Source organism: Hyperolius riggenbachi, chromosome 9, assembly GCF_040937935.1.
Source record: "Hyperolius riggenbachi isolate aHypRig1 chromosome 9, aHypRig1.pri, whole genome shotgun sequence".
NCBI classification, from domain to species: domain Eukaryota; kingdom Metazoa; phylum Chordata; class Amphibia; order Anura; family Hyperoliidae; genus Hyperolius; species Hyperolius riggenbachi.
In genome coordinates, this window is record NC_090654.1 from 215954209 (window position 1) to 215979378 (window position 25170).

A 25170-nucleotide genomic window follows, 5' to 3' on the forward strand; every position below is an offset into this window, starting at 1 on the left:
TAAGACCAAGCCACTTTTTTCATTGCACTATGGTCCAGTTCCGATGTCCACATGCTCATTGTTGTGGATTTTTGATAGTGGACAGCATGGGTACTTTAATCTGCCTGTAGTTATGCAGCCTGATGCACAGCAAACTGTAATGTAGTGTGCTTTCTGAAGCCATTCTCTCATGACAAGCATTAGATTTTACAGAAGTTTGGACTGCGGTAGTTATTCTGTGGTTTTTTTTTTTGGGGGGGGTTGTTAAACTTTCAATTCCTCCCTGAAATTCCTCACAAATATGCCATAGATAGACTTCATAAATGCGGGTCCCCTCGCTGTATTGACTGAGTCATGTATTGCCGCATACATGTAATTATAGTTTGGGTGCAGGATAAAGCCAAAAAATCGCTTACCCTGCTCCTGCAACAGTCCTGGAGTGTTAATTACTATTCTCTCTCCATTCCCTCTCCAGGCCACCATTAACACTGGGGTAAGACGTAATTTACTTCCAGCTATTGCTGGCAGCCGAATTACACTTTTTTTATTGTAATTTGGGCTCCGTCTTTTGTCGGCACCCAATTTCCAGCGCCATTTTGCCTGATTCTATATGGCCAGTGTAAATACTCATAGGTTAACTGATTTTAGTGAGTGTCAGATGGATAATTGTTATTCATGGTGTTGATACTTGTTTGTGTTTCAGAGAACCTTTTTGTGTTCCCATGCCAGTGGAACTATAGACCAGACCACTGCATGTATGGCAGCAACTGTAAGTCTGCCGAAGAGGATGGTGTATCCATTCTCCATGGCAACCGAGGTGTGTACCATGATGACAAGCAACCAGCATTCAGGGCTTTCTACGAAGTAATAAGAGATGTAAGTATTGTTTTTTTTCTGTTTGCATTATTTTATTTTAATTTATCTTACTAGATGAAGTCAAGTCTGGGCCAAGGGAAGCTGGGACACACTGTGTGGAGATTGACAAGCTGGAATACAATACTGGGGGAGAAATTGAGTAGACGGGCCACATTGTGGAAATTGAGAAGCCGGGCCACCTTGGAGAAATTGAGAGGCCGGGCCACCTTGGGGAAATTGAGAGACCGGGCCACGTTGGGGAAATTGAGAGACCGGGCCACGTTGGGGAAATTGAGAGACCGGGCCACGTTGGGGAAATTGAGAAGCCGGGCCACGTTGGGGAAATTGAGAAGCTGGGCCACGTTGGGGAAATTGTGAGGTCGGGCCACGTTGGGGAAATTGAGAAGCCGGGCCACGTTGGGGAAATTGAGAAGCCGGGCCACGTTGGGGAAATTGAGAAGCCGGGCCACGTTGGGGAAATTGAGAAGCCGGGACACGTTGGGGAAACTGTGAAGTTAAAACACACTTATGGGGTTAGGGAATGAAAAGGCTAGATGCCCTACTTAGGGGCATTGAGAAGCTGTGGCACACAACCGAGGGGCACTGGGAAGGGTCCCCCTGCAATTAGGCTGAGAAAAATCAATCAAAACTATGACCTGATCAAACTGATCACATGCTCTTCTATGAGTTCTGGAACATACCAGCAACACTAATTGTAAGGGTTTGATAACATAGACTGGTAACAGCAGTGGGTTCCCCACCTGCCATGTGCTCCCATAGGACTGCTGGTGTTCACTGGTAACTGAAGGCATGTTGTGATGGTAGTGGTGGTAGTACGGCACTTCTTCGGCACCTACTCTTTCATGAATATCTGAGCAGGCAGCAGTCATCATCAGACATGACCTGCAAAGATTTTGAACCGTGTGGTAAACCATTTGACAACTTCCGGCACCAACAGTGTTTATAGATGCTCCCTACATTAAGCAAGTGACACTCTTTCCCCAACTGTAGGTTGGCAGAACCTCATCTTAATCACTCGGTACCACTGTGTGTGTGTAGATTTTAACAAACCTACTGAACATTATAAACATTCATTCCCATTTTTTGTAATATAGCAATATTCAACATTTCATTATCTTTGTCTAATAAAGTCTTTCTTGTTACTCCAAAAGATAATACTTGTCTTGTCCCTTGCAGTATCCATTTGATGGAAATCTCTACCAAGAGATGTACTACCCCCTGCAGTCAAAGTTCCTGGAGAGCGTCCACACTCTGTGCGGCCGGATCCCACAAGTCTTCCTCAAGCAAATTGAGAAGACTATGAAGAAGGCGTACGAGAGGCACATCATTGTCCACGCTGGATCACGTGTACGCATATGAGAATTCCTGCATTCAAGAGACACTATTAAGCCAGAACAATTTCCAGAGAAAATCAGGAAAAAAAAGCTTGAACAGTATTTAATTGTTTCAAATGGACGAAGGTTTTATAGGTGGTTGTGAGGTAGCAGACTATGCAAAAATGTACTGGGCAAGTTTTGGAGGACAGTATTCAAAAGCTTTACATGGACTTGTATGAACTATGACCTCCGGGTACACCAAACCATGGGTGAAACCATTTGGTATACCAAAAAAAAAAAAAATGTCTGTCAAACAGAATTTTCTTACAAAATGTTTTTTGTATTTTTAACAGAAAAGAATATATATATTTCTCATTGTGGAGTTGGCTGATTCTTTTTCATGGATTACAGTAATGCTTTTTTTTAAAAATGCAGCTTTACTGGGAATTGGATGTATGTTTTTTTTCCTGTGGTTTTTGGACAAGGACCCACAACTACAGCTAACTACATCCAATTTTGCAAATCACTCATGGGGTGCAGCTTTTGTTTTGTACAGGGACTATAAAGGGGCATACACACAACAAATCCACCCGATTGTCGTCTGAATTTTGTATGTTGGACCACAATCAGGTGTGTGTAGGTGTGGCAAACAACTAGACGATCGACTGATAACAGGTGGTTTGCCCGATCCATCCGGCAGATCAACGCACATGACTGTTGGGCTGGTATCATGGAGTTGGCCACTTGTGTACGAGTCATTTGACTGACATGTGCTTCTTTTGAAAGCGGCCATGTCGTGCTGTCCGTCGTTTCACTTGCGCACACAGTATGTGAATGAGTTGGTTGCTCAGTTAGTTGGTGTGCAGAAAACACAAATCATGGAAACACTTCGTCGTGGGGTCGGTCATGTCGTGGAATTGATCATACACTTTGTTGGACGTGTGTACAAGCTCAATGGAAACAATTGTGTTCATATGAAAAGTACTACCAGGAGAATTTTATTGTATGTACTTTGTAAGTACAGAGTATATGAATTAGCATATTGATCCAGAATGCCATCATCAGCCTTTAGAGTAACCGCATAGACCTCCAATACTTGCTACCACCTCATTCACAGGCATGGGCGCTAAGTGATCTGAAAGGAGGACACTCTCATTTGCCTACATTCAGCGCCACTGCTCCCTCCAGCTGCTAGGTTGCACTATTGAGTAGCCTCTCAATAGATACTGTAGATAACCATTTCTACAGAGCGTCAGTATATGATCGTTTTATCCATCTAACCTTGACCAGAATATCTGTCTTTTCTTTAACTAGTTTAACACGGGACTATATGATTTTCATTAGCTTCGTACTATATGTGATCATTAAGCGATCTCAGCAGACCTCAACCTCACCTTTATACATGGTAGATTTTCATTTGAGACTGCCCTGGCTAGGCACCTTGCCTGAGAACAGTCTGGGACTCCAATCATTTTCACCCAGTGTGCTTGTCTTGGGGGTGATTGTCTTATGGAGCCGCATTGACTTTCTTGAGGGCGGGTGCAGGGGGTATGGGTAGAGAGTCGGGGGTAATAGAGTGGAGGGGTTTGCTATGGTGCGGGTGCATGGAAAACTATTGAGCCCTCCTAAACCTCACACAGGCATTAGAAGTGGGCCAGGGCCTCCAGCAAAACTGCAACACCCCCACCCTCCAACACACTGTGCCCTGTATTTACATGCAGAGCAGCCATACCATCAAGAGCGCAGGCCTGCGGCCTGGCCTCTTTCATTCTTGAACAGCAGAGCATCACCTGATGGTGCTATCCTCTCCTTACAGCTATCTACTGTACTGCTCCATCCTCCGTGCCATACCAAGAATGGTGCAGCACAGCAGAGTATGGTGCCACCTGCTGATGCTCTGCTGCACACTGCTGTGCATGAATGAAGTTCGAGAGAGAGGCCAGGCCCACAGACCATCTCTAAACAGCCCACGGACCTGCACCAGGCAGCAGATTGGGGGTTGGGGACCCCTTGTCCAGTGCAAATACAAAGCTTTAGATGGAAAGCAGTTAATTGAAAATGCTCTATGATTTCTCTGCTATACACCAAAGCATTTTTTCATGCGTTTCAGCTTCATTTTCATGTCACCGTTCATTTTCACAGTGGATTGCATTTGTGCTTCTACAATGATGTGTTTATTGTAAAACTGGGAAATAGCGAAAAAATGCAGCTGGCCGGACATGTATACACAAGACCAAAATCAGATTGCACCAATTAAAACGTGTTAGGGCCCTTTTCCACTACCAGAGTTTTGCGATCCGATCCTGATCGCAAGTGGATTGGAAGACGCTTGGTACAAAAGACAGGTGGAAACCGCAGTGACTGTTTCCAAATGCAATCCGTTTGCGGCACAATTTTTTCCAGAGCGCAATTGCCATCCTGCTGCGTTTTTTCTGCTATTCAGCTCCTGTACTTTGTATAACAGTGCAGGAAAATCGCATAGCAATCATACTGCTATGTGATTTTTTCTGTGATTCAGCAATTACTTGCTGTTTTTTTTCCCTGCTTTAAATTGCAAACACAAAACACACCACAATCGAGCTGTACACCCGACAGATCACAGCCAACCCGCAACAAAATCGCAGTGGTGTGAATTGGAAAAATGCCATTGCAGCGTGGTTGCAATCGTGTTTCCTAGTGGAAAAGAGCCCTTGCTGGCAAATTGCATGGGAAACGAGCCCAAGCAGCCACAGAGAACAAATGGGTAGTAGAGCAATGACCTATTTTGCAGACTAATACAAAGATCATTTGGCGCTGCTCTTCCAAGGAAAGTAGATGATCTAGAACATGCCTCTTTGAAAGCAAACCTGAAGTCAAAATAAACTCATGAGATAGTGAATTGTATGGGCAGTACAGCTAAGAAATAGAAAATTAGTAGCAAAGAAAACAGTCTCCTATTGTTTTCCAGTACAGGAAGAGTGAAGAAACTCAGTTATTATCCATGCAAAAGAGCTCCTTTGAGCTCTTCAATCCAACTTGGGTGGAATACAGTCCTGTTTTCTGAAGCACTTAAAGCAAATCTGATGTGAGAATAAAAATAGAAAACGGATACTTAAGGAGAGAGAAGGCTCTGGGTCCTATAGAGCCTTCTTGTTCTCCTCTCTGTGTCCTGGTTCCCCTGCAGACTCCTCTGTTTGAATTTCCCACTGCAAGAGACTTCAGCAGTCTTCGGAAGCACTCGGGCTCCCGAAGACCAGCGGATCTGTACTGCCCACTGCTGAAGCCGGCCTAAACCAGAAGAGAGCAGTCTACGACCGAACGGTTGTAGACTGTTAACGGGGAACGCGGGGACCAGGAGAACGAGGCTCTATTGGACCCAGAGCCTTCCCTCTCCTTTAGTAAATATGTGTTTTTTATTTTTATTCTCACTTCAGACTCCCTTTAAAGTGAATCCGAGATAAACTTTTACTCATTGCATAATTGTGTTCCTTTCATATAGTTTATAGAGCATTCCTCAAGCCAAATACTTTTTTTGTTTGGTTTTAATACTCTAATTCCCTATAAACTAAACAAGCCTCGCCCACAGGTCCGTTTGTGCCTTGGCACTGTAGCAAGGGCTTATGGGAGCTCAGTCTGGGCAGGAGGAGGTTACTAGCCAGAGATTTCAGAGGCAGAGTGGAGGAGGGAGGAGGAGAGGGGACTGAATTTACAGGCAAGCTGATAGCATCTCCAGCCCTCACCCTGTGACAATGTGAAAAACAGAACATGGCTGCCCTCATTGTATCACATTAATAAATGATACACTTTTGAAGCTGTTTGCAGCTAGATATGCTGTGTAAACTATCTAAACTTTAGATAAGATATACAGACAAGTTACTTGTTATAGTTAGTTTTTCATCTCGGATCCGCTTTAAACAACAAAGACAAAGTGAGAGGCAGGTTCAGATCAGAATCAGAATCCGCTTTATTCGGCAAGTATGCCAGAGACATACCCGGAATTGTTTTTGGAGCACATGGCATGGCATTTGTACATACATACGACCTACATACATACGGCGTAGGGTGGGCTACATAAACATGAACATAGTAAGAGGCATTCAAACAATCGGGAAATATGCATGAAAGAAAAACACAAGCTGTCATGTAGGGTTCGAGTTCAGTTGGAGTACCGCTTGGGGGAAGAAGGTACTCCAGCGTCTAGTGGTTCTGGTGGGGACAGCCCTGTAGCGGCGGCCCAGTGGAAGGAGCTTGAAGAACCTACTGCCCGGGTGGGAGGGTTCGGTCGAGATCTTGGTGGCCCTCGTCCTCATTCTGGCCGTGTGGAGGAGATTCGAGGGGTGGCAGTGGCAGTCCGATGATCTTTTCTGCAGTGCTGATTACTCTGTGGAGTTTGTACTTGTCGCTAACAGATGCCCCTGCGTACCAGACGACAAGGGATGAGCAGAGAATGGACTCCACAGTGGCAGTGTAAACGCTCCTGAGCAACTTGCGTGGGATGCCAAATTTTTTCAGTTGGCGCAAGAAAAATAACCTCTGCTGTGCCTTTTTCTGGGTTATGGTGGTGTTCTGCCCCCATTTTAGGTCCTTAGTGATAATAGTGCCAAGGAACCGAACACAGGGGACCCTGGAGACTTCGTTATCCCTTATGAGAATTGGGGGGGGGGGGGGGGCGTCTCCTGAAGTCCACAACCAGTTCCACTGTCTTTGCTGCATTGAGGACTAAATTGTTATCTGTGCACCAGTTGCAAATCCTTTCTATCTCCCTGCGGTAGGCATCCTCGTTGTTGCCACTGATGAGTCCGATGATTGTGGTGTCATCCGCAAACTTGATGACCTTGACAGAGTCATCAGTTGAGGTACAGCTGTTGGTGTACAGGGAGAACAGGAGCGGGGACAGGACACACCCTTGCGGAGCACCTATGTTAGTAGTTCTCACCTTGGAGTAGCAGTTGACTAGCTTGACCATCTGCATTCTACTGGAAAGGAAGTCGCCGACCCACCTGCAGAGGGTGGGGGCTGCTCCCAGCTGAGCGAGGTTGGCGAGCAGGATGTCAGGGCAGATGGTTTTGAAGGCGGAACTGAAATCCAAGAACAGGAGCCTGGTGTAGGAGTTGGGCCTGTTGAGGTGCTCCGTGATGTACGCCAGGCTGATGTTGATGGCGTCCTCCACCGACCGGTTTGCCCTGTATGCGAATTGATGTGAGTCAAGGAAGGGCGTTGGTGGAGTGCTTCGGGGAGGCAAGGACCAGCTGTTCAAAGATCTTCATGATGGTGGGGGTTAGGGCCACTGGTCTGTAATTGTTGAGATCAGTGTTACCTGTCTTTTTGGGGTTAAGGTTATAGTGCAGGAAAGTTCAAAGGGTTTTGTAGTTTAAAATACAGAGTGTGGTTTATAAACTGCAAATGTGACAGAATGATGCAGTGTTAAAAAAAAGAAAAAAAAAGCTGTATATCTAAAAATAAAAATAACAGACTTTTCTTTGCTACTAATGTTTTAATCATCCGTACTACATATAGAATTCATTATATAGTCATTATATAGGGTTTTTTTTTTTTTTTTTGCTTCAGGTTTGCTTTAAATATGCAGTAAATGGCCATTAAAAATAACAAGGTTTTAAGCCTGGTTACTACACAGACTTTGCTACATGCTGGGCTGCTCTTCTTGTGACCATAGAACTGCATTAAGTGCCCATTCACACTAGAAATCGCTAACCGCTAACACAAACGCTGAGCGATTTTCTGTCGTTTTTTCCTAGCGATTTCCCAGCGATTTTTCACTGTATAGAAATCGTTTTTCCAGCTATTAGCGTTTTCGAGTTTTCTAGTTCAATGAAGCCTTGCAGAATAGCTGAGAAAATGCTGCAGGCAACGAGTTTGCGGTTCAGCAAATCGCTTAGATGAGAACACTTCCATAGACTTTCATTGCCCACATGTTTTTCAAAACGCTAGCAATTTTCAGCAATGCTGAAATCGCTCTGAAAATGCTCAAGTGTGAATGGGCCCTTAGAAACAACAAAAATAGGTACCTGAAGCGTGTAGGCATTTGACAGGCCCTGATACTGCACACTCATTATTGTCGGTGATTCCCCAGAGGAAAGCTAAGAGCCCAGGCAGCGTGGGAAATTTAAACCACGAGCGCACTCAGCCTTACAGACGGAATGGTGCATTGTAATTCAGCCTCTACCACCAAGGAAGAGTGTCTGGCTGCTCGTTCTCATGCAGTCTCATTACTGCCGATCGTCTGCAGTTTTCCACAGCGTGCAGTAATTGATAGTACTGTGACTACCGTGAGGAAATCCAATACTTTCTCACTTAACCGACTCCGTGTAATGCCGATCAGCTGCATTGTGCTGAAAAGGCGGCGGGAATAAAATGAGTGTTTGTCAAACAAACATTATGATCTGATGCTGGCGCGGCGGGGAGCCTGGTATTGATTTGCAGGGAGCTGGCACATGCTGATAAAGGGTGGCAGTCGTACTTCAAGAGTAATAGAACAATGCCATGGGGAGTGGCTGCACAGAGGCTGAATTAAGTAACAGAACTGACTTGTTTTTAAACAACTTAAAGAAAACATTGTATTAACTGTGTGCAAAAAAAAGGGGGGGGGGGGGAATTGTACTGTCAGAACGATTATTTTTAACATGTCCTATCAGATTTCCGATCGATTTTTCATTCACTTCTATGAAAAATCATTTAAAAGAAAAAAAGATCGGAAATCAGATATATTGGATATATTGGAAATAATCGATCTGACAATAAATCTTTCAGAAAATTGCATCGTGTGTACCTAGCATAAAGCACAGAAAATAGAGTTAGACAATGCGTTTTGCGGGTGTTGATAGCTTCCTCAGGTCAATAGAAGCCACAAAAAAGTTCCTAACAGTAAAAAATATACACATTTTACTGTATGTCTTTGTTAAAGGGGAACTTCAGCCTAAACAAACATACTGTTATTAAGTTACATTAGTTATGTTAATTAGAATAGATAGGTAATATAATGTTTTACCCACCCTGTTTTAAAAGAACAGGCAAATGTTTGTGATTCATGGGGGCTGCCATCTTTGTCATGGGGGCAGCCATCTTTTTGGTTGAAAGGAGGTGACAGGGAGCATGAGACACAGTTCCAACTGTCCTGTGTCCTGATTACCCCTCCCAGCTGAACACACTAGGCTTCAATGTCAAATTCAAAATGTAAAAAAAAAAAAAAAATTGCACCAAAACAGCAGAACGAGAACAACAACATCAGAAATCCCATCATGCTTTGCACAGCATAAGGGGAAAACTGCCCGGGCAGTTTTCTTCTGTGCAGCTAAAAATGAGGCTTGTATAAGAGAAACAAAGTTCTGATGCTGTGAAACTGTTAAAGAAACACCAGGCCTTTTTAGTGCTGCTAAGTCGATTTTTAGTCTGGAGGTTCACATTAAGTAAACACTCCTAATACAATAAATATCACCTATCCATGAAACATATTACATAGGTAAACACGAAGCAGGAAATTTGGGTGCCCGGTATTGAAGAAATTTGGGCACCTTCATAAGTGGCAAATATAATATGCCGCTATAGTGTGTGTGTTTGATTTACAAAGCTTACTTATTTGTAACTTTAAAGTGTACCATCGATCTGCTGCCAGCAGCAGATCAACCTAGATTTTCCATCCTGTCAGAGAGATAAAATTGATCGAAATCGGCCTCTAATCGATCGATCGATTCTATAGAATCGAACGATCGCTGCAATCACCGGTGTATGGGCCCCTTTACAGTTAAAGGAAACCAGAGCTCCAGAAAGTAATACGTTTATACGTACCCGGGGCTTCCTCCAGCACCATCCGCACGGATTGCTCCCACGCCGCTGTCCGCAGCTCCGATATCGGGTCCCATCACTTGTGTCAGTCAGGGCCAGTCTGACGTGAGAGAAGTGTGCTCCAGCGACTGCTGGAGATATATGTAGAGTGTGCACTTCTCTTGCGCAGACTGACAAGTGACGGGACCCGATACCGGATCTGCAGACAATGGAGGACAGCGGCGTGTGAGCGATCCGTGCGGATGGGGCTGGAGGAAGCCCCAGGTATGTATAAAACTTTAATTTCTGGAGCTCTGGTTTCCTTTAACTGTAAATGGGCCCATACACTGGTCGATTTCAGCGATCAATCGATTCTATATAATCGATCGATTAGCAGCCGATTTCGATCAATTTTATCTATCTGACAGGATGGAAAATCTAGGTTGATCTGCTGCTGGCAGCAGATCAATGGCTCATAGAGTTGCATTGAATTCAATAGTTCAGTAATGCATTTAGATAGATTTCCAATAGATTTAATTCTGATATCTATTGGAAATCCGTTCCTAGCGTGTGGCACACATCAGATAGATTCCTGTCAGATTCAACCTGACAGGCATCTGACAGAAATCTATCTGATGGTCGAATCTGCTGCAAATCTATCAGTGTATGGCCACCTTAAAGGGGAACTTCAGTCTAAACAAACATACTGTCATCAAGTTACATTAGTTAAGTTAATTAGAATAGATAGGTAATATAATCTCTTACCCACCCTGTTTTAAAAGAACAGGCAAATGTTTGTGATTTATGGGGGCTGCCATCTTTGTCATGGGGGCAGCCATCTTTTTGGTTAAAAGGAGGTGACAGGGAGCAGGAGACACAATTCCAACTGTCCTGTGTGCTGATCACCCCTCCCAGCTGCATGTGCTAGGCTTCAAATGTCAAATTCAAAATGTAAGAAAAAAAGAATTGCACCAAAAAAGCAGAACGAGAACAACAACATCAGAAATCCCATCATGCTTTGCACAGCATCAGGGGGAAAAAGTCCAGGCAGTTTTCTTCTGTGCAGCTAAAAATGAGGCTTGTATAAGAGAAACAAAGTTCTGATGCTGTGAAACTGTTAAAGAAACACCAAGCCTTTTCAGTGCTGCTGAGTCGATTTTTAGTCTGGAGGTTAACTTGAAGGAGAGCTAATGCATGGGATAATTAGATAAGGAGAGATAAATCATGAGTTATGTCAAAAAAGGAAGAAGTTTTAAATCAGGATGATACCATTTATTGGCTAACTACAAATGAATACAAATAAACAAGCTTTCAGCCTTGCAGCCTTCGCTGGGCTTACATCCTGTTAGTTTGCAGGCTGGTGGTACAGACAGCTTTATACATGCAACATCAAGCATAAATACATGTCATTAAAATGCCTTATGTAAAACAGAACATCTTAAAGGGAACCTAAACTGAGAAGGATATGGATGTTTCCTTTTAAAATAATACCAGTTGCCTGACTCTCCTGCTGATCCTGTGTCTCTAATATGTTTAGCCACAGCCCCTGAACAAGCATGCAGATCAGGTGCTCTGACTGAAGTCAGACTGGATTAGCTGCATGCTTGTTTCAGGTATGTGATTCAGCCACTGCTGCAGCAATAGGTCAGCAGAGCTGCCAGGCAACTGGTATTGTTTAAAAGGAAACATCCATATTCCTCTCAGTTAAGGTTCCCTTTAATGGGGTGGGAGGTTGTTAGCTGATATAAGGATCCTTGTTTACTCCATGCTCACAGACCTGGGAGTTGAACTGACACAGAGGTATCGTAAATTCTGAGTTCACAAGTTCAGCTATATAGGCTGAGAATGAGTTTAAATATCGTCAGCCTCATACCAATATAAAAAGTTTTTGTCCTTATTCAAGCCCTTGTCCACAGCTTTGAACCAATTTATTAATTTTGTTTCTGCTATTAATCGATCATTTGACGTTTTGAAGCCACCCTTCAGGGCAGTGACACGAAGATCATACATGCTGTGTCCATTGGACCGAAAGTGTGTAGCAACAGGGAGTTCAATATCGGTATCGTTCATAGTTTGCCTGTGTCCATTCATATGTTTGCGCAGAGTTTGTCCAGTTTCTCCCACGTACATAACATTGGGGCATTTAGCACACATGATCAGATATACCAGATTGGTGGAACCACAGGAAAATGTGCCTTGTACTCTGTACTCCTGTTGTGAACCTGTTACCGTTACCCTGTCAGTGGAGTAAATGTGTCTGCAGGTCCCACACCTTTTTTGTCGGCAGGGTGATGTTCCGTTTTATTGAGGCCTATTTAAAGAACTCCTGACAATCATCTGTTTTAGATTGTGTGGTTCCCGATATGACAAGAGGGGAGGTTTAGGGAATATCTTTCTCAGTCTGTGATCCTTGTGTAAAATGGGATGAAGTTCCTTAGCAATCCTCCTTAAGATTTCCAGGTGTGGGTTGTAGGTGACAACCAAAGGGACACGGTCCTCTTTCTGGTTTTGCTTATATTTCAGGAGTTCAGTCCTGGGGATGATGCTGGCTTTCCTGATTTGGGCCTCAGCCATAGGAGGACTGTAACCTTGTTTAATGAAAGTGTTCTTAAGGCGATCCAGGTGCTTGTCTCTGTCCATCCTGTCAGAACAAATCCGGTTGTACCTTATAGCTTGGCTGTAAATTATAGAGTTCTTAATGTGCTTGGGATGAAAACTGTCATATCTTAGGTATGTGGGACTGTCTGTAGGTTTGCGATACACAGAGGTTTGTAGGTTGTTACCCCTGATGTATATGGTGGTGTCCAGAAAGTTTATCTCTGTGTGAGAGTAGGTAAGTTTCAATTTGATTGTAGGATGGAAGGCATTGAAGTTCCTGTGGAACTGGAGAAGATCATCCTCACTTGCGGACCAGATGATTAAAATATCATCAATGAAGCTGAAGTAGGCCATGGGTTTTATGCGACATGTGTGGAGGTATTCCTCTTCGATTTTGGCCATGAAGAGATTTGCATACTGTGGTGCAAATCGTGAAACCATTGCTACGCCCATCTGCTGTAAATAGAGGTCCTGTCCAAAAGTGAAATAATTATGAGTGAGAATGAATTTGATCAGTCCAGCAATAGGCTTTACAGGTATGCCCTGACCCTGAAGATATTTACGGCAGGTCGCAATACCATCATCATGAGGGATGTTCGTGTACAGGGACTGCACGTCCATCGTGGCCAGTATGGTTCCCTCAGGTACTGGGCCGATGGCTGTCAGTTTGTTCAGGAGGTGGGTGGTATCCTGTATGTAGCTGGGTCTTTTACAGACAAGAGGTTTCAAGATGTTTTCCAGCCACCCTGAGATGTTCTCTGTAAGAGTTCCACTCCCTGAGATTATGGGCCTGCCTGGGTTTCCCTCTTTGTGGATCTTGGGAAGCATGTAAAAGCAGGCTGCTCGAGGCTCTTCAGGGATAAGGGTCCTTACATGTTGTCTGATGTTTGCAGGCAATCTGTTAACCATCCTATTGAGTGCCATCCTGTAGCCTTTTGTGGGGTCCCCCTGTAATTTGGCATAGTGAGTGGTGTGGAATAACTGTCTTTGTGCCTCCTGGATGTAGTCACTGGTGTTCATTATGACTATGGCACCACCTTTATCCGCTGGTTTAATAATAATGTCCTTATTCTCCTTAAGGGATCTGATGGCCTGTCGCTCCTGTGGTGTTACGTTCTGGGCCAGTGTTTTTCTTTTACTCAGGATCCTGTCGGAGATTCTGCGTCTGAATTTGTTGATGTATTTATCCAGGGCCGGGTTTTTTCCTTCTTTGGGGGTCCATCTTTTTTTCTTCTTTTTAGATCTAGTGCATTTTGGTCCATTATCCATTGTATCACAGGCCTCCTAACCATGATAGTGTTCCTTGAGTCGCAGCTTTCTGAAAAATAAAAAAAGGAGAGATAAACCATGTGTTAAAGGAGTACTAAAGTGGAAAAAAACTGCTCTCACTGACAGGCGGCTCTGAATTGCGCATGCGTAAGCTTGCATGAGTGCGCACCCGCGCCTGTGCAGTACCGTACTGCCCGTCTTCAGGAGCACTCGAGCTTGTGAAGCCTCCTGTAGCGGCAGATTCAAACGGGGGTCACACTGTGAAAGGAACAGGAAAACGGGGGTCACACTGTGAAAGGAACAGGAAAACGGGGGTCACACTGTGAGAGGAACAGGAAAACTTTATAGGACCCCTCTACATTGGTGAGTATCTGGGGTTTTTTTTTTTTCACTTCAGATTTGCTGTAAGTCAGTTAAGAAGAGATACATCATAAGTTAAGTTAGATAAGTGATTTAAAGAGAGATTAATTGTGAGTTATGGTAATAAGTAAGGTGAGATAATTCAACAGAAAAGCTTTGTAAATCATAGCCTATAACTCCAAAGATAGATAAATGTACTGTATATGAATAATTAAATCCATATATAAAACAATAAATATAAGTTGTATAAAATAGAATGCATATAATGAAATAATCAATCAGATAAATAGGGAATTGAACAAATAAATACAGTATTTTTAGACTATAAGACTCACTTTTTCTCCCGCAAAAGAGGTGGGTAAAAAGTCACTGCATCTTATAGTCCAAGTACAGGGAGTTCCTGATTTGTGAACGCTGCCAATATGAACCTCCAACCCGCCGCAATCTGGAGGACTCCCTGTACTGTTCCCATGCAGAGGAGGACACGGGGGGGGGGGGGGGGGGGGGTGGCAAACGGAGGACACGGGGACACAAAGAGGCATTGAGGAGGACAGAGGCAGACACAAGAGGACATGAGGGGGACAGAGGAGGACACAGGAAGACACAAGAGGTACAAAGGGGGCATAATGCACAAGATGCCCCTTCACCATGGATGCACAAGGGTTAGTATATATTTTTCCCCTGGTTTTGTCCTCTAAATCCAGGTGCGTCTTATGGTCAGAGTGTCTTATAGTCCGTAAAATATGGTAATTAGATAATCGGCTAACTAAGCAATAAGTCAGTAGAGTCCCCGGTTATACGTATCTACGTAGGAATGTAAGAGGGGATGGTCTGGTATTAGCCTACATAATCAGAAAATCATGGAAGCTAACACCAGACCATCCCCTCTTACATTACTAGAAACCTATAGCCAGGGATCCTACTGACTAATTGCTGAGTTAGCTGATTATCCAATTATTTCTTAAATTCCATATTTATTTGATTATTTTATTATATGCATTCTATTTTATACAACATGTTTATTATTTCATATATGGATTTATTTAATTATTCATATGCATTTATCTATATTTGGTGTTATAGATTATATAATGACTCTGTGAGTTTATGCAAATTTTTTTTGTTCTTAGTTTTAGTTATCCTGTAGAATTATAAAGTGCTTTATGTGCATTTTATAGCAGATGCAATATTTGATGTATGTTTACCTATGTAATATGTTTTATGGCTGGGTGCTTTTTATAATATAAGGAGTGCTTACCTAACAGGATAATATTGTGTATATTTTTCTACTGTTAAACATTGAAGTATCCTAAATTACCTCCTTTTTTAGGCAGTCTTCTAGCTGAAACACTGCTATCCCGCAGCAAAACAAGGCTTAATCACCCCCAAATATCGGGGGAAAAAATCCACGACTTTCAAAGTCGTGGAATTTGCTGCCCGAGGAGGCAGAGCTTTGAGCTGCAGCTCTGCCTCCATTCGCTTCAATCTCCCGTGGATCTCCGCCTCCTCTCGCCCCTCTCAGCAAAAGAAGACTGAGAGGGGCGGGAGGAGGCGGAGATCCGTTGGAGATTTATGCAAATGAAGACAGAGCTACAGCTCAAAGCTCTGCCTCCAACAGGAAGAACCCCCGCAATTTTCCCTGGGGATTTCAGGGTGATTAAAGCCTTGTTTTGCCGTGGGATAGTAACGTTTCAGCTAAGCCATTAATGCTTAAAGGAGTCATCAGGGAAAATTATGTAAAATGAGTGCTACTTACCGGGAGCTTCCTCCAGCCCCAAGCTCCCAGCATGTCCCTCGCCGCAGCTCTGCCCGCAGCCGTTCGCTGCAGCTCCATCCCGGTCACGTGGGTCGGAGCGGACTGCGCAGGCGCAGAACTACTGCGCCTGCGCAGTCCGCTCCGGCCCACGTTGTGTTGATTGACAGCACCGCTCGACCTGGAGGTTGCTCTGACGTCATCGCCGGGGACCGGGACGGAGCTGCGGCGAACGGCTGCGGGCAGAGCTGCGGCAAGGGACATGCTGGGAGCTTGGGGCTGGAGGAAGCCCCCAGTAAGTAGCACTCATTTTACATTATTTTCCCTGATGACTCCTTTAAGAAGACTTCCTGAAAAAAGTGGCATTTTAGGAGGCTTCAGACTCCCTTTAAGCATTTTTTGCGGGTTCTATTGACCTGAGGAAGCGGGAAACACCTGTGAAATGCGATGTGTACTCATGTTACTCTGAGCTGTACTAGCTACTTTGTCTACAGGAGAGTAAGCCAACACTGCCTCTCAGAGGCGGGACAAGGTCCTCCAGCCCCCAAGGCTGAGACACCAAAGTGCGCCCCTCCATCCCTGCCACCCCAGCCATCACACACTGATTGCTATTAGACTAAGAGGGCCACAGGGCCCACAACCTCCCCAACACCTTAATATCTAGTTATCTGGCTTGCAGTCACTGCTATGTATCCCCTTTTCTTTTTTCTTTCTGCTTCAAACACAATTAGGAATGACAGCTGAATGAATTGTGCGCCCCCTCCTACACTGCACCCTGAGGCTGGAGCCTCTCCAACCTATGCCTCGGCCCGGCCCTGCTGCCTCTTCTCTTAAATCTGCTTTTAGTTGTTTTATTATTTTTGGCGCCTCCACCTACCAGTATTAAATAGAAAATATAGTCTGCACCAACAGCTATTGAACAGTTGACCGCTGCTTATAAGGTTGTGTATATCGCATCCATAAGCCAGAGGACCAAAAACTATCAACTGATATTCACACGTACTCCAGACTCACAATCAAGATGAATATGGCAACCAGGACATCAGCATGGAAAATGCAAGCACACAGCAGCTCTAAGTGTAAACTATTTATTTAAAAGGCCAAGAACAGGTATAAACATCTAAAATGGGATTAAAAGAATTTACATACGGTGCCCAAAACATGGGAACCCTGGTATAAATTGTCCATGATTTCCCAATCACTTTGAAAAAAGCCAACTTACTAAACCTATTACCGCCAGGGATGCTCATCCAGATCCGGGTAAACCCGGGTACCCGACCATTTTTACACTATCTGGGTCGGATCCAGATACCTGGGCCAATATCTGGATAGCTCTATGCGGGTATCTGGCTGCATAATCCAGATACCCGTGGGTACCCGCGGATATCTGACGGGTATCTGGATCTGGGTACTGTAACAAGAGAGATGATGTCATTGAGCCAATCAGAGGGCCCCCAGCCAATCAGAGGACTCCCAGCAGAAGCCCTAGCAACCAATCACAGAGGGGAACTCTGGCCAGCCCCACCTGACCTCATTGAGCCAATCAGAGGCCTCCCAGCCTAAGCCCTGGCACCCAATCACAGAAGGGAACCCTGGCCAGCCCTCCTGTGTAATAAGAGGGCTGGCATAATGAGACAGATCGTCCTTGCTTGTAGAGATGGGAAGTTCGGATCTTTTCAATGATCCGGATGATTCGAATCGGATCATTGAAAAGATCCGGATCTTTGATCCGAATCTCGGATCATTTTACTACCGAAGCATTCGGGGTGAGATGACTAGCAGGACAGGTCTTTGCCTGCTGTGGACAGGAGAAGGGGAGGGGGGTGGACACACAGAGAGAAGGGGAGAAGATGGACAGAGGGCAGGGAGTGGACAGAGAAGGGAGGAGGGACGAGCAGAGAGCAGAAATGTTTGTGCACACAATACCCACATGCTGCAATCATATGCTTTACATGTATTTATTTCACCTATATGCTCATCTGTGTACTTTCCATGCAAACGTCACACAGTGAAGGAAAGCATTCCCAGAAGATAAGTGCAGCTGTTTAGTGCCGAGTGGAGGAGGATCATTTTGCCCTGCAATCACAGTGCCTGCAAAGTTACTGAGCTGTGCTGAGCCAAAAGCTTCAAATGTGTTCACTGTGCACAACTACGGAACAGCCAGCCTATAATGAGAAGCACGTTTCAGCCAGTATGTGTGCTCTACACATATCTGGCAGTGGCACCCATGTCCCCTCTCTCTTATCTACCTGTCTCCCTGCAAGGCTGCCTCCCATCCAACAGAGCGATCCCTGCTTCCAGGACCCCGCTGCCCGCTGAGAGGGGGCGTGTCGCTCCTGGCCCCGCCCCTTTTGTGATCCGAATCGTTCATTTTGATGATTCGGATGATCGACTCATTAAATAGATTCGGATCAAAGATCCGAATCGTTCATGATCCGGACAACACTACTTGCTTGTGTGGCTGGCTGGTCACTGACAGACTTGCTCCAGTGCTGTTGGCTTAGCAAGTGCTGCCTGTATACAGTGATAAACCTAAAGCTTTGAGTGCTAAACACCTTTACTACACTATTGTTCTATTGTTTTTTTTAGCTAGCTAGTGTAATTGTTTGATTTCATTCACTCAGTTAGGTCCTGTCTGTGTCTGTGTGTGCTGTGCAGGCCAGCAGGACAGTATAGGTTAGGGAATAGGATTACGGTGTTATTGTATTGTATTATATAGTTAGTTAGTACTGCAGTTAGTTGTTAGAGAGAGTAGTACTGTGTTAGCTTACTACAGATTACTGCAGTGCTGCTGTGCTGAGCATTGTCAGTGTGACAGTTAGACAGATAGTGTGCACTGTCTGTCCTCTACTCTGCGGTCTGTCACTCCGTGCTGATTTGATTTAAAGTCCAACCCCGATTTCATTAAAGTAAAAGTACCCCACATCATCTGGTGACATCATTACGTATACGTTGTACTATGTCTGCTGGCACCAACAGCCGGGGGAGGGGCAGCAAGGGCAAGAGGACAGGGAGCAACATTACGGCCACCCTCAGAAGGTCTGCCGTGTCAGTGTCAACCCCAGCGGGCAGCCTACCCTCAGTCAATGAGCTTTTCGCTCCAGGCGCCACGATTGAACTTAGGGCTGTTAGCCGCAAGGAGTTTGAGGAGGATGTTCTGGGTTTTGAGGAGGGGGGGGGGTATGATGTTGATGATGGGATGAAGGACTGTGACTACCATCCACAGGATGGGGATGTCTGCTCTGACTCTGAGGAGGAGAATGCGTCGGTGGCTTTGGCACGGAGGATCAGCATTGCAGACAGTTGCCGTGGAATGCGGGACCCACCACATCCTTCTGCCGCTACCACCAGCCGCACCACTCAACCCCCAACCGCCACAGGGAGAAAAGCCACAGCATCCCATTCAGGCCGCAGAGGAATCTTCACCTCCCCAATCTGGCGGTTTTTCACTCTGCTCTCATTGGACAGCAAGTTTGCCATATGCAATGTGTGCAAAGTACAGATGAGCAGAGGTTGTGACCCCTACAAGTATGGCACCTCCAGCTTCATCACCCATCTGGCCAAAAAACATGTTGTTGAGCATGAGGAGTTCAAGAGGCTGAAGCAAGCTGGCGCTGGCTCCCACTGCCACGGTGCCACAGGCCACTGCTGCTGATACCACCACCTATATTCAACCCAAAACACAATTGCGGTGTCATTTTTTGGAGGTGTCTGGGCTGAAAACTGTCATGTCCCAGTTGTGCGATTGGACTTTGGACACAATGTGGGCTGCACGACCGCTGTCTGGAACCTAGTCCTGATGTTAATTGACAGCTTTTTTTTTTTTTCATTTTATGTCCACCAAATAATAAATTAGTGTTTCCCTTTAAAAAAAACATGATGCTACATGCATCATTTACCCTAAAAACCCCTTTTAAAGCTATTTAAAGGGCACTTCTGTTTTTTCTATCCAGATACCCTAATAGGTCGGGTACCCGCGGGTAATTTGGTCAGATACCCGAATTCACTCGGGTATCCGCAAGGTCGGATCCGGGTACCCGAATCGGATCCAGATATCTGGGTACCCGGATCCGGATCGGGGCGGGTATTAAAAAGTACTACCCGAGCAACCCTGATTACCGCACTCAAAAGTAAAATGACTGAATCCAGGTATACAATAAAAAATACTGTATATATTTATTAAATTAATAAAATCAGTTTTTTCCTGACTTAAAGGACACCTAAAGAGAGAGGGATATGGAGGCTGCCATATTTATTTCCTTTTAAGCAATACCAGTTGCCTGGCTATCCTGCTGATCCTCTGCCTCTAATAGTTTTAGCCAAATACCCTGAACAAGCATGCAGCACAGCAGATCAGCTGTTTTGGCATTTTTGTCAAATCTGATAAGATAAGCTGCATGCTTGTTTCTGGTGTGATTCAGACACTAATGCAGCCAAACAGATCAGCAGGACTGCCAGGCAACTGGTATTGTTTAAAAGGAAATAGATATGGCTGCTTCCATATACTTCTTGCTTTAGGTTCCCTTTAAGAAAAGATGTGTACAATAGTGTAACTATAAGCACAGATGATGAGAAGATAATTGTTTGTAGGACTACGTATGAATCCAATGTTATCCAGCTCCAGAGATCCTTAGAAAATCAGGCTATGTGTTTCCCAAACTGCGTGGGACTGCTGTCACTGTCCCCCAAGCTGTATGAGACTCATTGTCACTGTCCACCAAGCTGTGTGGTGCTCATTGTCCCCCAAGCTGCGTGGGACTCACTGCCACTATCCCCCAAGCTGTATGGAACTCACTGTCACTGTCCCCCAAGCTGTGTGGGACTCACTGTCATTGTCACTCAAGCTGTGTGGGACTCACTGTCACTGTCCCACAAGCTGCATGGAAATCACTGTCCCCCAAGCTGTGTGGGACTCACTGTCATTGTCACTCAAGCTGTGTGGGACTCACTGTCACTGTCCCACAAGCTGCATGGAACTCACTGTCCCCCAAGCTGTGTGGGACTCACTGTCACCCAAGCTGCATGGAACTCACTGTCACTGTCCCTCAAGCCGTGTGGAACTCGCTGTCACTGTCCCCCAAACTGTGTGGAAGTCACTGTCACTGTCACCCAAGCTGTATGGGACTCACTGTCTCTGTCCACCAAGCTGTGTGGGACTCACTGTCACTCAAGCTGTGTGGGACTCACTGTCACTGCCCCCCAAGCTGTGTGGGACTCACTGTCACTCAAGCTGCATGGAACTCAAAGTCACTGCCCCCCAAGCTGTGTGGAACTCACTGTCCCTCAAGCTGTGTGGAACTCACTGTCACTGTCCCCCAAACTGTGTGGAAGTCACTGTCACTGTCCCTCAAGCTGTGGGGGACTCACTGTCACCCAAGCTATATGGGATTCACTGTCACCCAAGCTGTGTTGGACTCACTGTCACTGTCCCCCAAGCTGCATGGAACTCACTGTCACTGCCCTCCAAGCTGTGTGGAACTCACTGTCACTGTCCCCCAAGCTGTGTGGAAGTCACTGTCATTGTCCCTCAAGCTGTGTGGAAGTCACTGTAAGGCCTAGTGCACACCAAAAACCGCTAGCAGATCCGCAAAATGCTAGCAGATTTTGAAATGCTTTTTCTTATTTTTCTGCAGCGTTTCAGCTAGCGTTTTGTGGTTTTGTGTAGCGGTTTTGGTGTAGTAGATTTCATGTATTGTTACAGTAAAGCTGTTACTGAACAGCTACTGTAACAAAAAACGCCTGGCAAACCGCTCTGAACTGCCGTTTTTCAGAGCGGTTTGCGTTTTTCCTATACTTAACATTGAGGCAGAAACGCATCCGCAATCCAAAATCTGCAGCAGCCCGGGAGTATGCGTTTCTGCAAAACGCCTCCCGCTCTGGTGTGCACCAGCCCATTGAAATACATTACCCTAGCAGATCCGCACCCGCAAGCGGATCGCAAACTGCAGCCGAACCGCTCTGGTGTGCACTAGGCCTAATTGTCCCTCAAGCTGTGTGGGACTCACTTTCATACTGTCATGGGGGGGGGGGTTCAGCTTTTCTCTGTAGATCTGCATCATATATCTGCCCAATCTAGTGTGATCAAGACCAAAATCATCCCTTCCCTGAGAAACTTGCTGACTAGGGAGATTGTATTAAAATAATCTGTTGCATTCAAACATGAGTATAAGCTCTAATGTGTTTCACACTATACTATGTTTACTCATAGGATAACGCTATGAGTAAGCACGGTATAGTGTGAAACACATTAGGATTCATTCTGGTATCTGTATGCAACAGGTTTATTTAAAATAATTCTCCCTAGTCAGTAAGTTTTTTGTTGTGCAAATGATTGTGATCTGGATCAATGTGTCCAGTGTGTATGGCAGATGGCTTTGGCTGATGTACTCAAAGTACTATACTAGAGTGGCTTCCACTGCAAAGTAACACACAGTGCCATTGCAGGTTCTTAGTAGGTGCCCTTTAGAGGCAAAAAGAGTACATTTTCCATTTTTTTGTGGGCTCACCAACACATCAGAAACAGAATCATATTTATTTCGCCAAGTACAACGGGGGTTGTACCCGGAATTATTTTTGGCACAACAGGGTCGGAGATGGTACAAACACATGCGTACAATCCAACACATACAATCAGGTACAGTAGTACAGTAAGCATATACCCATACATGTATGTACATATATATATATATATATATATATATATATATATATATATATATATATATATATATATATATATATACCTATACATACATACCCATATATACACATATACACCCACATATACACAGAGCCCCTAATCTAGTGAAGGACGCGTGGGGGAGTCTGGAGTGCTGTGTGAGGGGAGCAGCCTTACCGTCTATCGGTGGCGCTCGCTCAGCTCCGCAGCAGTCCCAGATCCCCGCAGTGTGTCCTGGAAGAGAGTGTATAGAGCGAGAGAAAGAGAGAAGGGATAGCTAAGAGAGAGTGTAGAAGAAAGAGAGAGAGCCAAGGCAGGGCGAAAGACAGAGGCAGAGTCTTTTTGGGCTGCAGGATACAAACAGTCAGTCCGAGTTGTGGCCGTACCTGTGGAAAAACGTCCCTGTGGAAAAAACGCCAGGTGGCCCACCCCACGCGGGTCTTCACGGCTGGGTGGAGAAGCAGGCTGTACGCTGAACTTCAGGGCTGGGAGGTGGTGCAGGCTGACCTGGTCTGCGGCAGTGTCAGACCCTGGGTGGCCGAGCAGGCTGGGGGCTGCGGCTGGTGAAGGCCCTCTCTGGATTTCCCGTGGGAGGCCCCGCGGGAAGCGGTGGTGGTCAGGCCTCCAGCATGTGGGGTGTCCCCTATGCTCCGGCTGGCTCCTGGACTCCTAGGCCCCATCGCAGCGGCCCACGTGGTGGAGGGCGATCCTGTAGCCTCCTCAAACCCGGGCTGCGGAGGAAGGCTGCTCATGCAGTGCTGGTGGCGTCCTGGTCACCCCGGGTAGCGGGGTACTGCTGGGCTCTGGGTCGGCAGCTCCTCCTTGCCCTTTTAAGTGTGGGAGGCTGGGAGCCGATCTCTGAGGCCTCTGTCGTAGCGGTGGCTGGAGGGGCTGGCTCGGGGAAGCAGTCGGGCAGCAACTAAGATGCCCGTGCAGGAGCGCTGATCCACCCGAGCAGCTGGTCCTCTGAGTGAGGCGGGGCGCACCCGACCGGCTCGGTGGCCTGCACAGGAATCATCCTCCGTGGCTGGAACGCCCGGAGGACGGGTGCCTCGCCCCTGGGAGCCCTCCGTACTGTGGTGGTGTCGCTGGTGTCCGGCGGCAGATCGGCAGAGCTCCGTGATGGTGGTGTCGCCGATGGTCCGGCGGCAGAGCTCCCTGATGCCTTACCATGCTTGCAAGCTGCACGTGGGCCCCCGAGCGAGCAGCTGATCCTCTTGCCGGCCCTCCTCTGCTACGATCAGTGGCTGATGGAGAGCCGGACCGACGGTGGCCATGTCCTCCGCCTCCTACCGAAGCGAGAAGCCAGAGGTGAGTGGAGGAGGGATAGCCCTCTAAAAATATGAAAAAGGCCGGAGCCCTGTGGCCGAGGCATCCGAGTCCGGCGCCATCTTGATCTCTTGTGGGCATACTCAACATATGCATTTGTAGCAATCACTTGCTGGAGGGGGGCAGGGGCACCAAAATACCATTTGAAGTATATTATTTTTTATTAAATTATTACTACACACAGCTGCTGCTTATGTCATGGAAATATGTTATTGTGGGTCATATTAAGGCTAAGTTCAATTTTTTTAACTACCGCAAATTCAAATACAAACGGTGTAACAATGGTGACCATATTACAAGTGGTGTGCCATGTTCTACTTGTGTGCTGATTAATCGTGTTATTATTTTAGGTTTCTTAATGCCTGATTTTTATTAAGGATGAACTGTAGTGAAAATAATGTAGTAAATAAAATTGCTTATTTTTTACAATATTAATTTATTAATTATTTAGTTGTTGTTTGCCCATTGTAAAAAATCTCCCTGATTTACATTCTAAAATGTATCACAGGTGGCGTCTTCTTTCGTCCTGCCAGGTGATCTCTGTGGAATGTTCCTTTACTGAGAAACATACTGTTTGCTTGGCAGTTATTTCCCACAATGCAAAAGGCTTCAGACAGCAAACTGACAGGACCATGGCCCTGACATCACTGTAGCAGGGGTTACAACACAATATCAAGAAGTTTTGAATCAGGATGATACCATTTAGTGACTAACAAGGAAAGACTCTGCTTGCAGCTAATAAGCCTTCTTCTGACTCAGAATGCAGTAATTGAGTCTGAAGAAGGCTTATTAGCCAAAAACTTACTTGTTTAGCCTATAAATTGTATCCTGATTCAAAACTTCCGGCTTTGACTGATGACAAAAGCCCCCGGAGCCTGCATTTTTTAAAGGGTAAAAAAAAACTACAGGCAACTATTTGCGTACTGCCAGTACCAATATCGCAAAAAAAGTAGTCAGAACCGACAGGTTTTGGGCCAGTCCATCTCTTCATGAGGGATTCTCAGGGTTTTCTTTGTTTTCAACAGCATTTCCTGAACAGCAGGTACAAAGTCTAACTGACAAAATAGTGTACAAGGGAGTAGGGAGGCTGGCTGGTATCTTACTATTTTGGCAGTTAAACTGCTGTTCAGGCAATGCTATTGAAAACAAAGAAAACCCTGAGAATCCCCCATGAGGAGATGGACTGGCTCAAAATCTGTTGGTTCTGTCAGATTTTTAACTGCCTACTTTTTTTTTGCGATAGTGGCCCGTTC

At 45.5% G+C, this 25170-nt stretch overlaps 1 protein-coding gene across 1 annotated transcript in view; it reads left to right on the forward strand.

Moving 5' to 3' along the window:
- GXYLT2 (glucoside xylosyltransferase 2) overlaps positions 1-2551 on the forward strand; it is a 71353-nt gene extending 68802 nt beyond the window's left edge. Inside the window, exons 6-7 of the mRNA XM_068251871.1 lie at positions 683-855; positions 2032-2551. Coding sequence (XP_068107972.1) covers positions 683-855; positions 2032-2214 — 356 coding nt within the window. The 3' untranslated portion in view covers positions 2215-2551. The remainder of the gene's footprint in view (positions 1-682; positions 856-2031) is intronic.
- The last annotated feature ends 22619 nt before the right edge of the window (positions 2552-25170 follow it).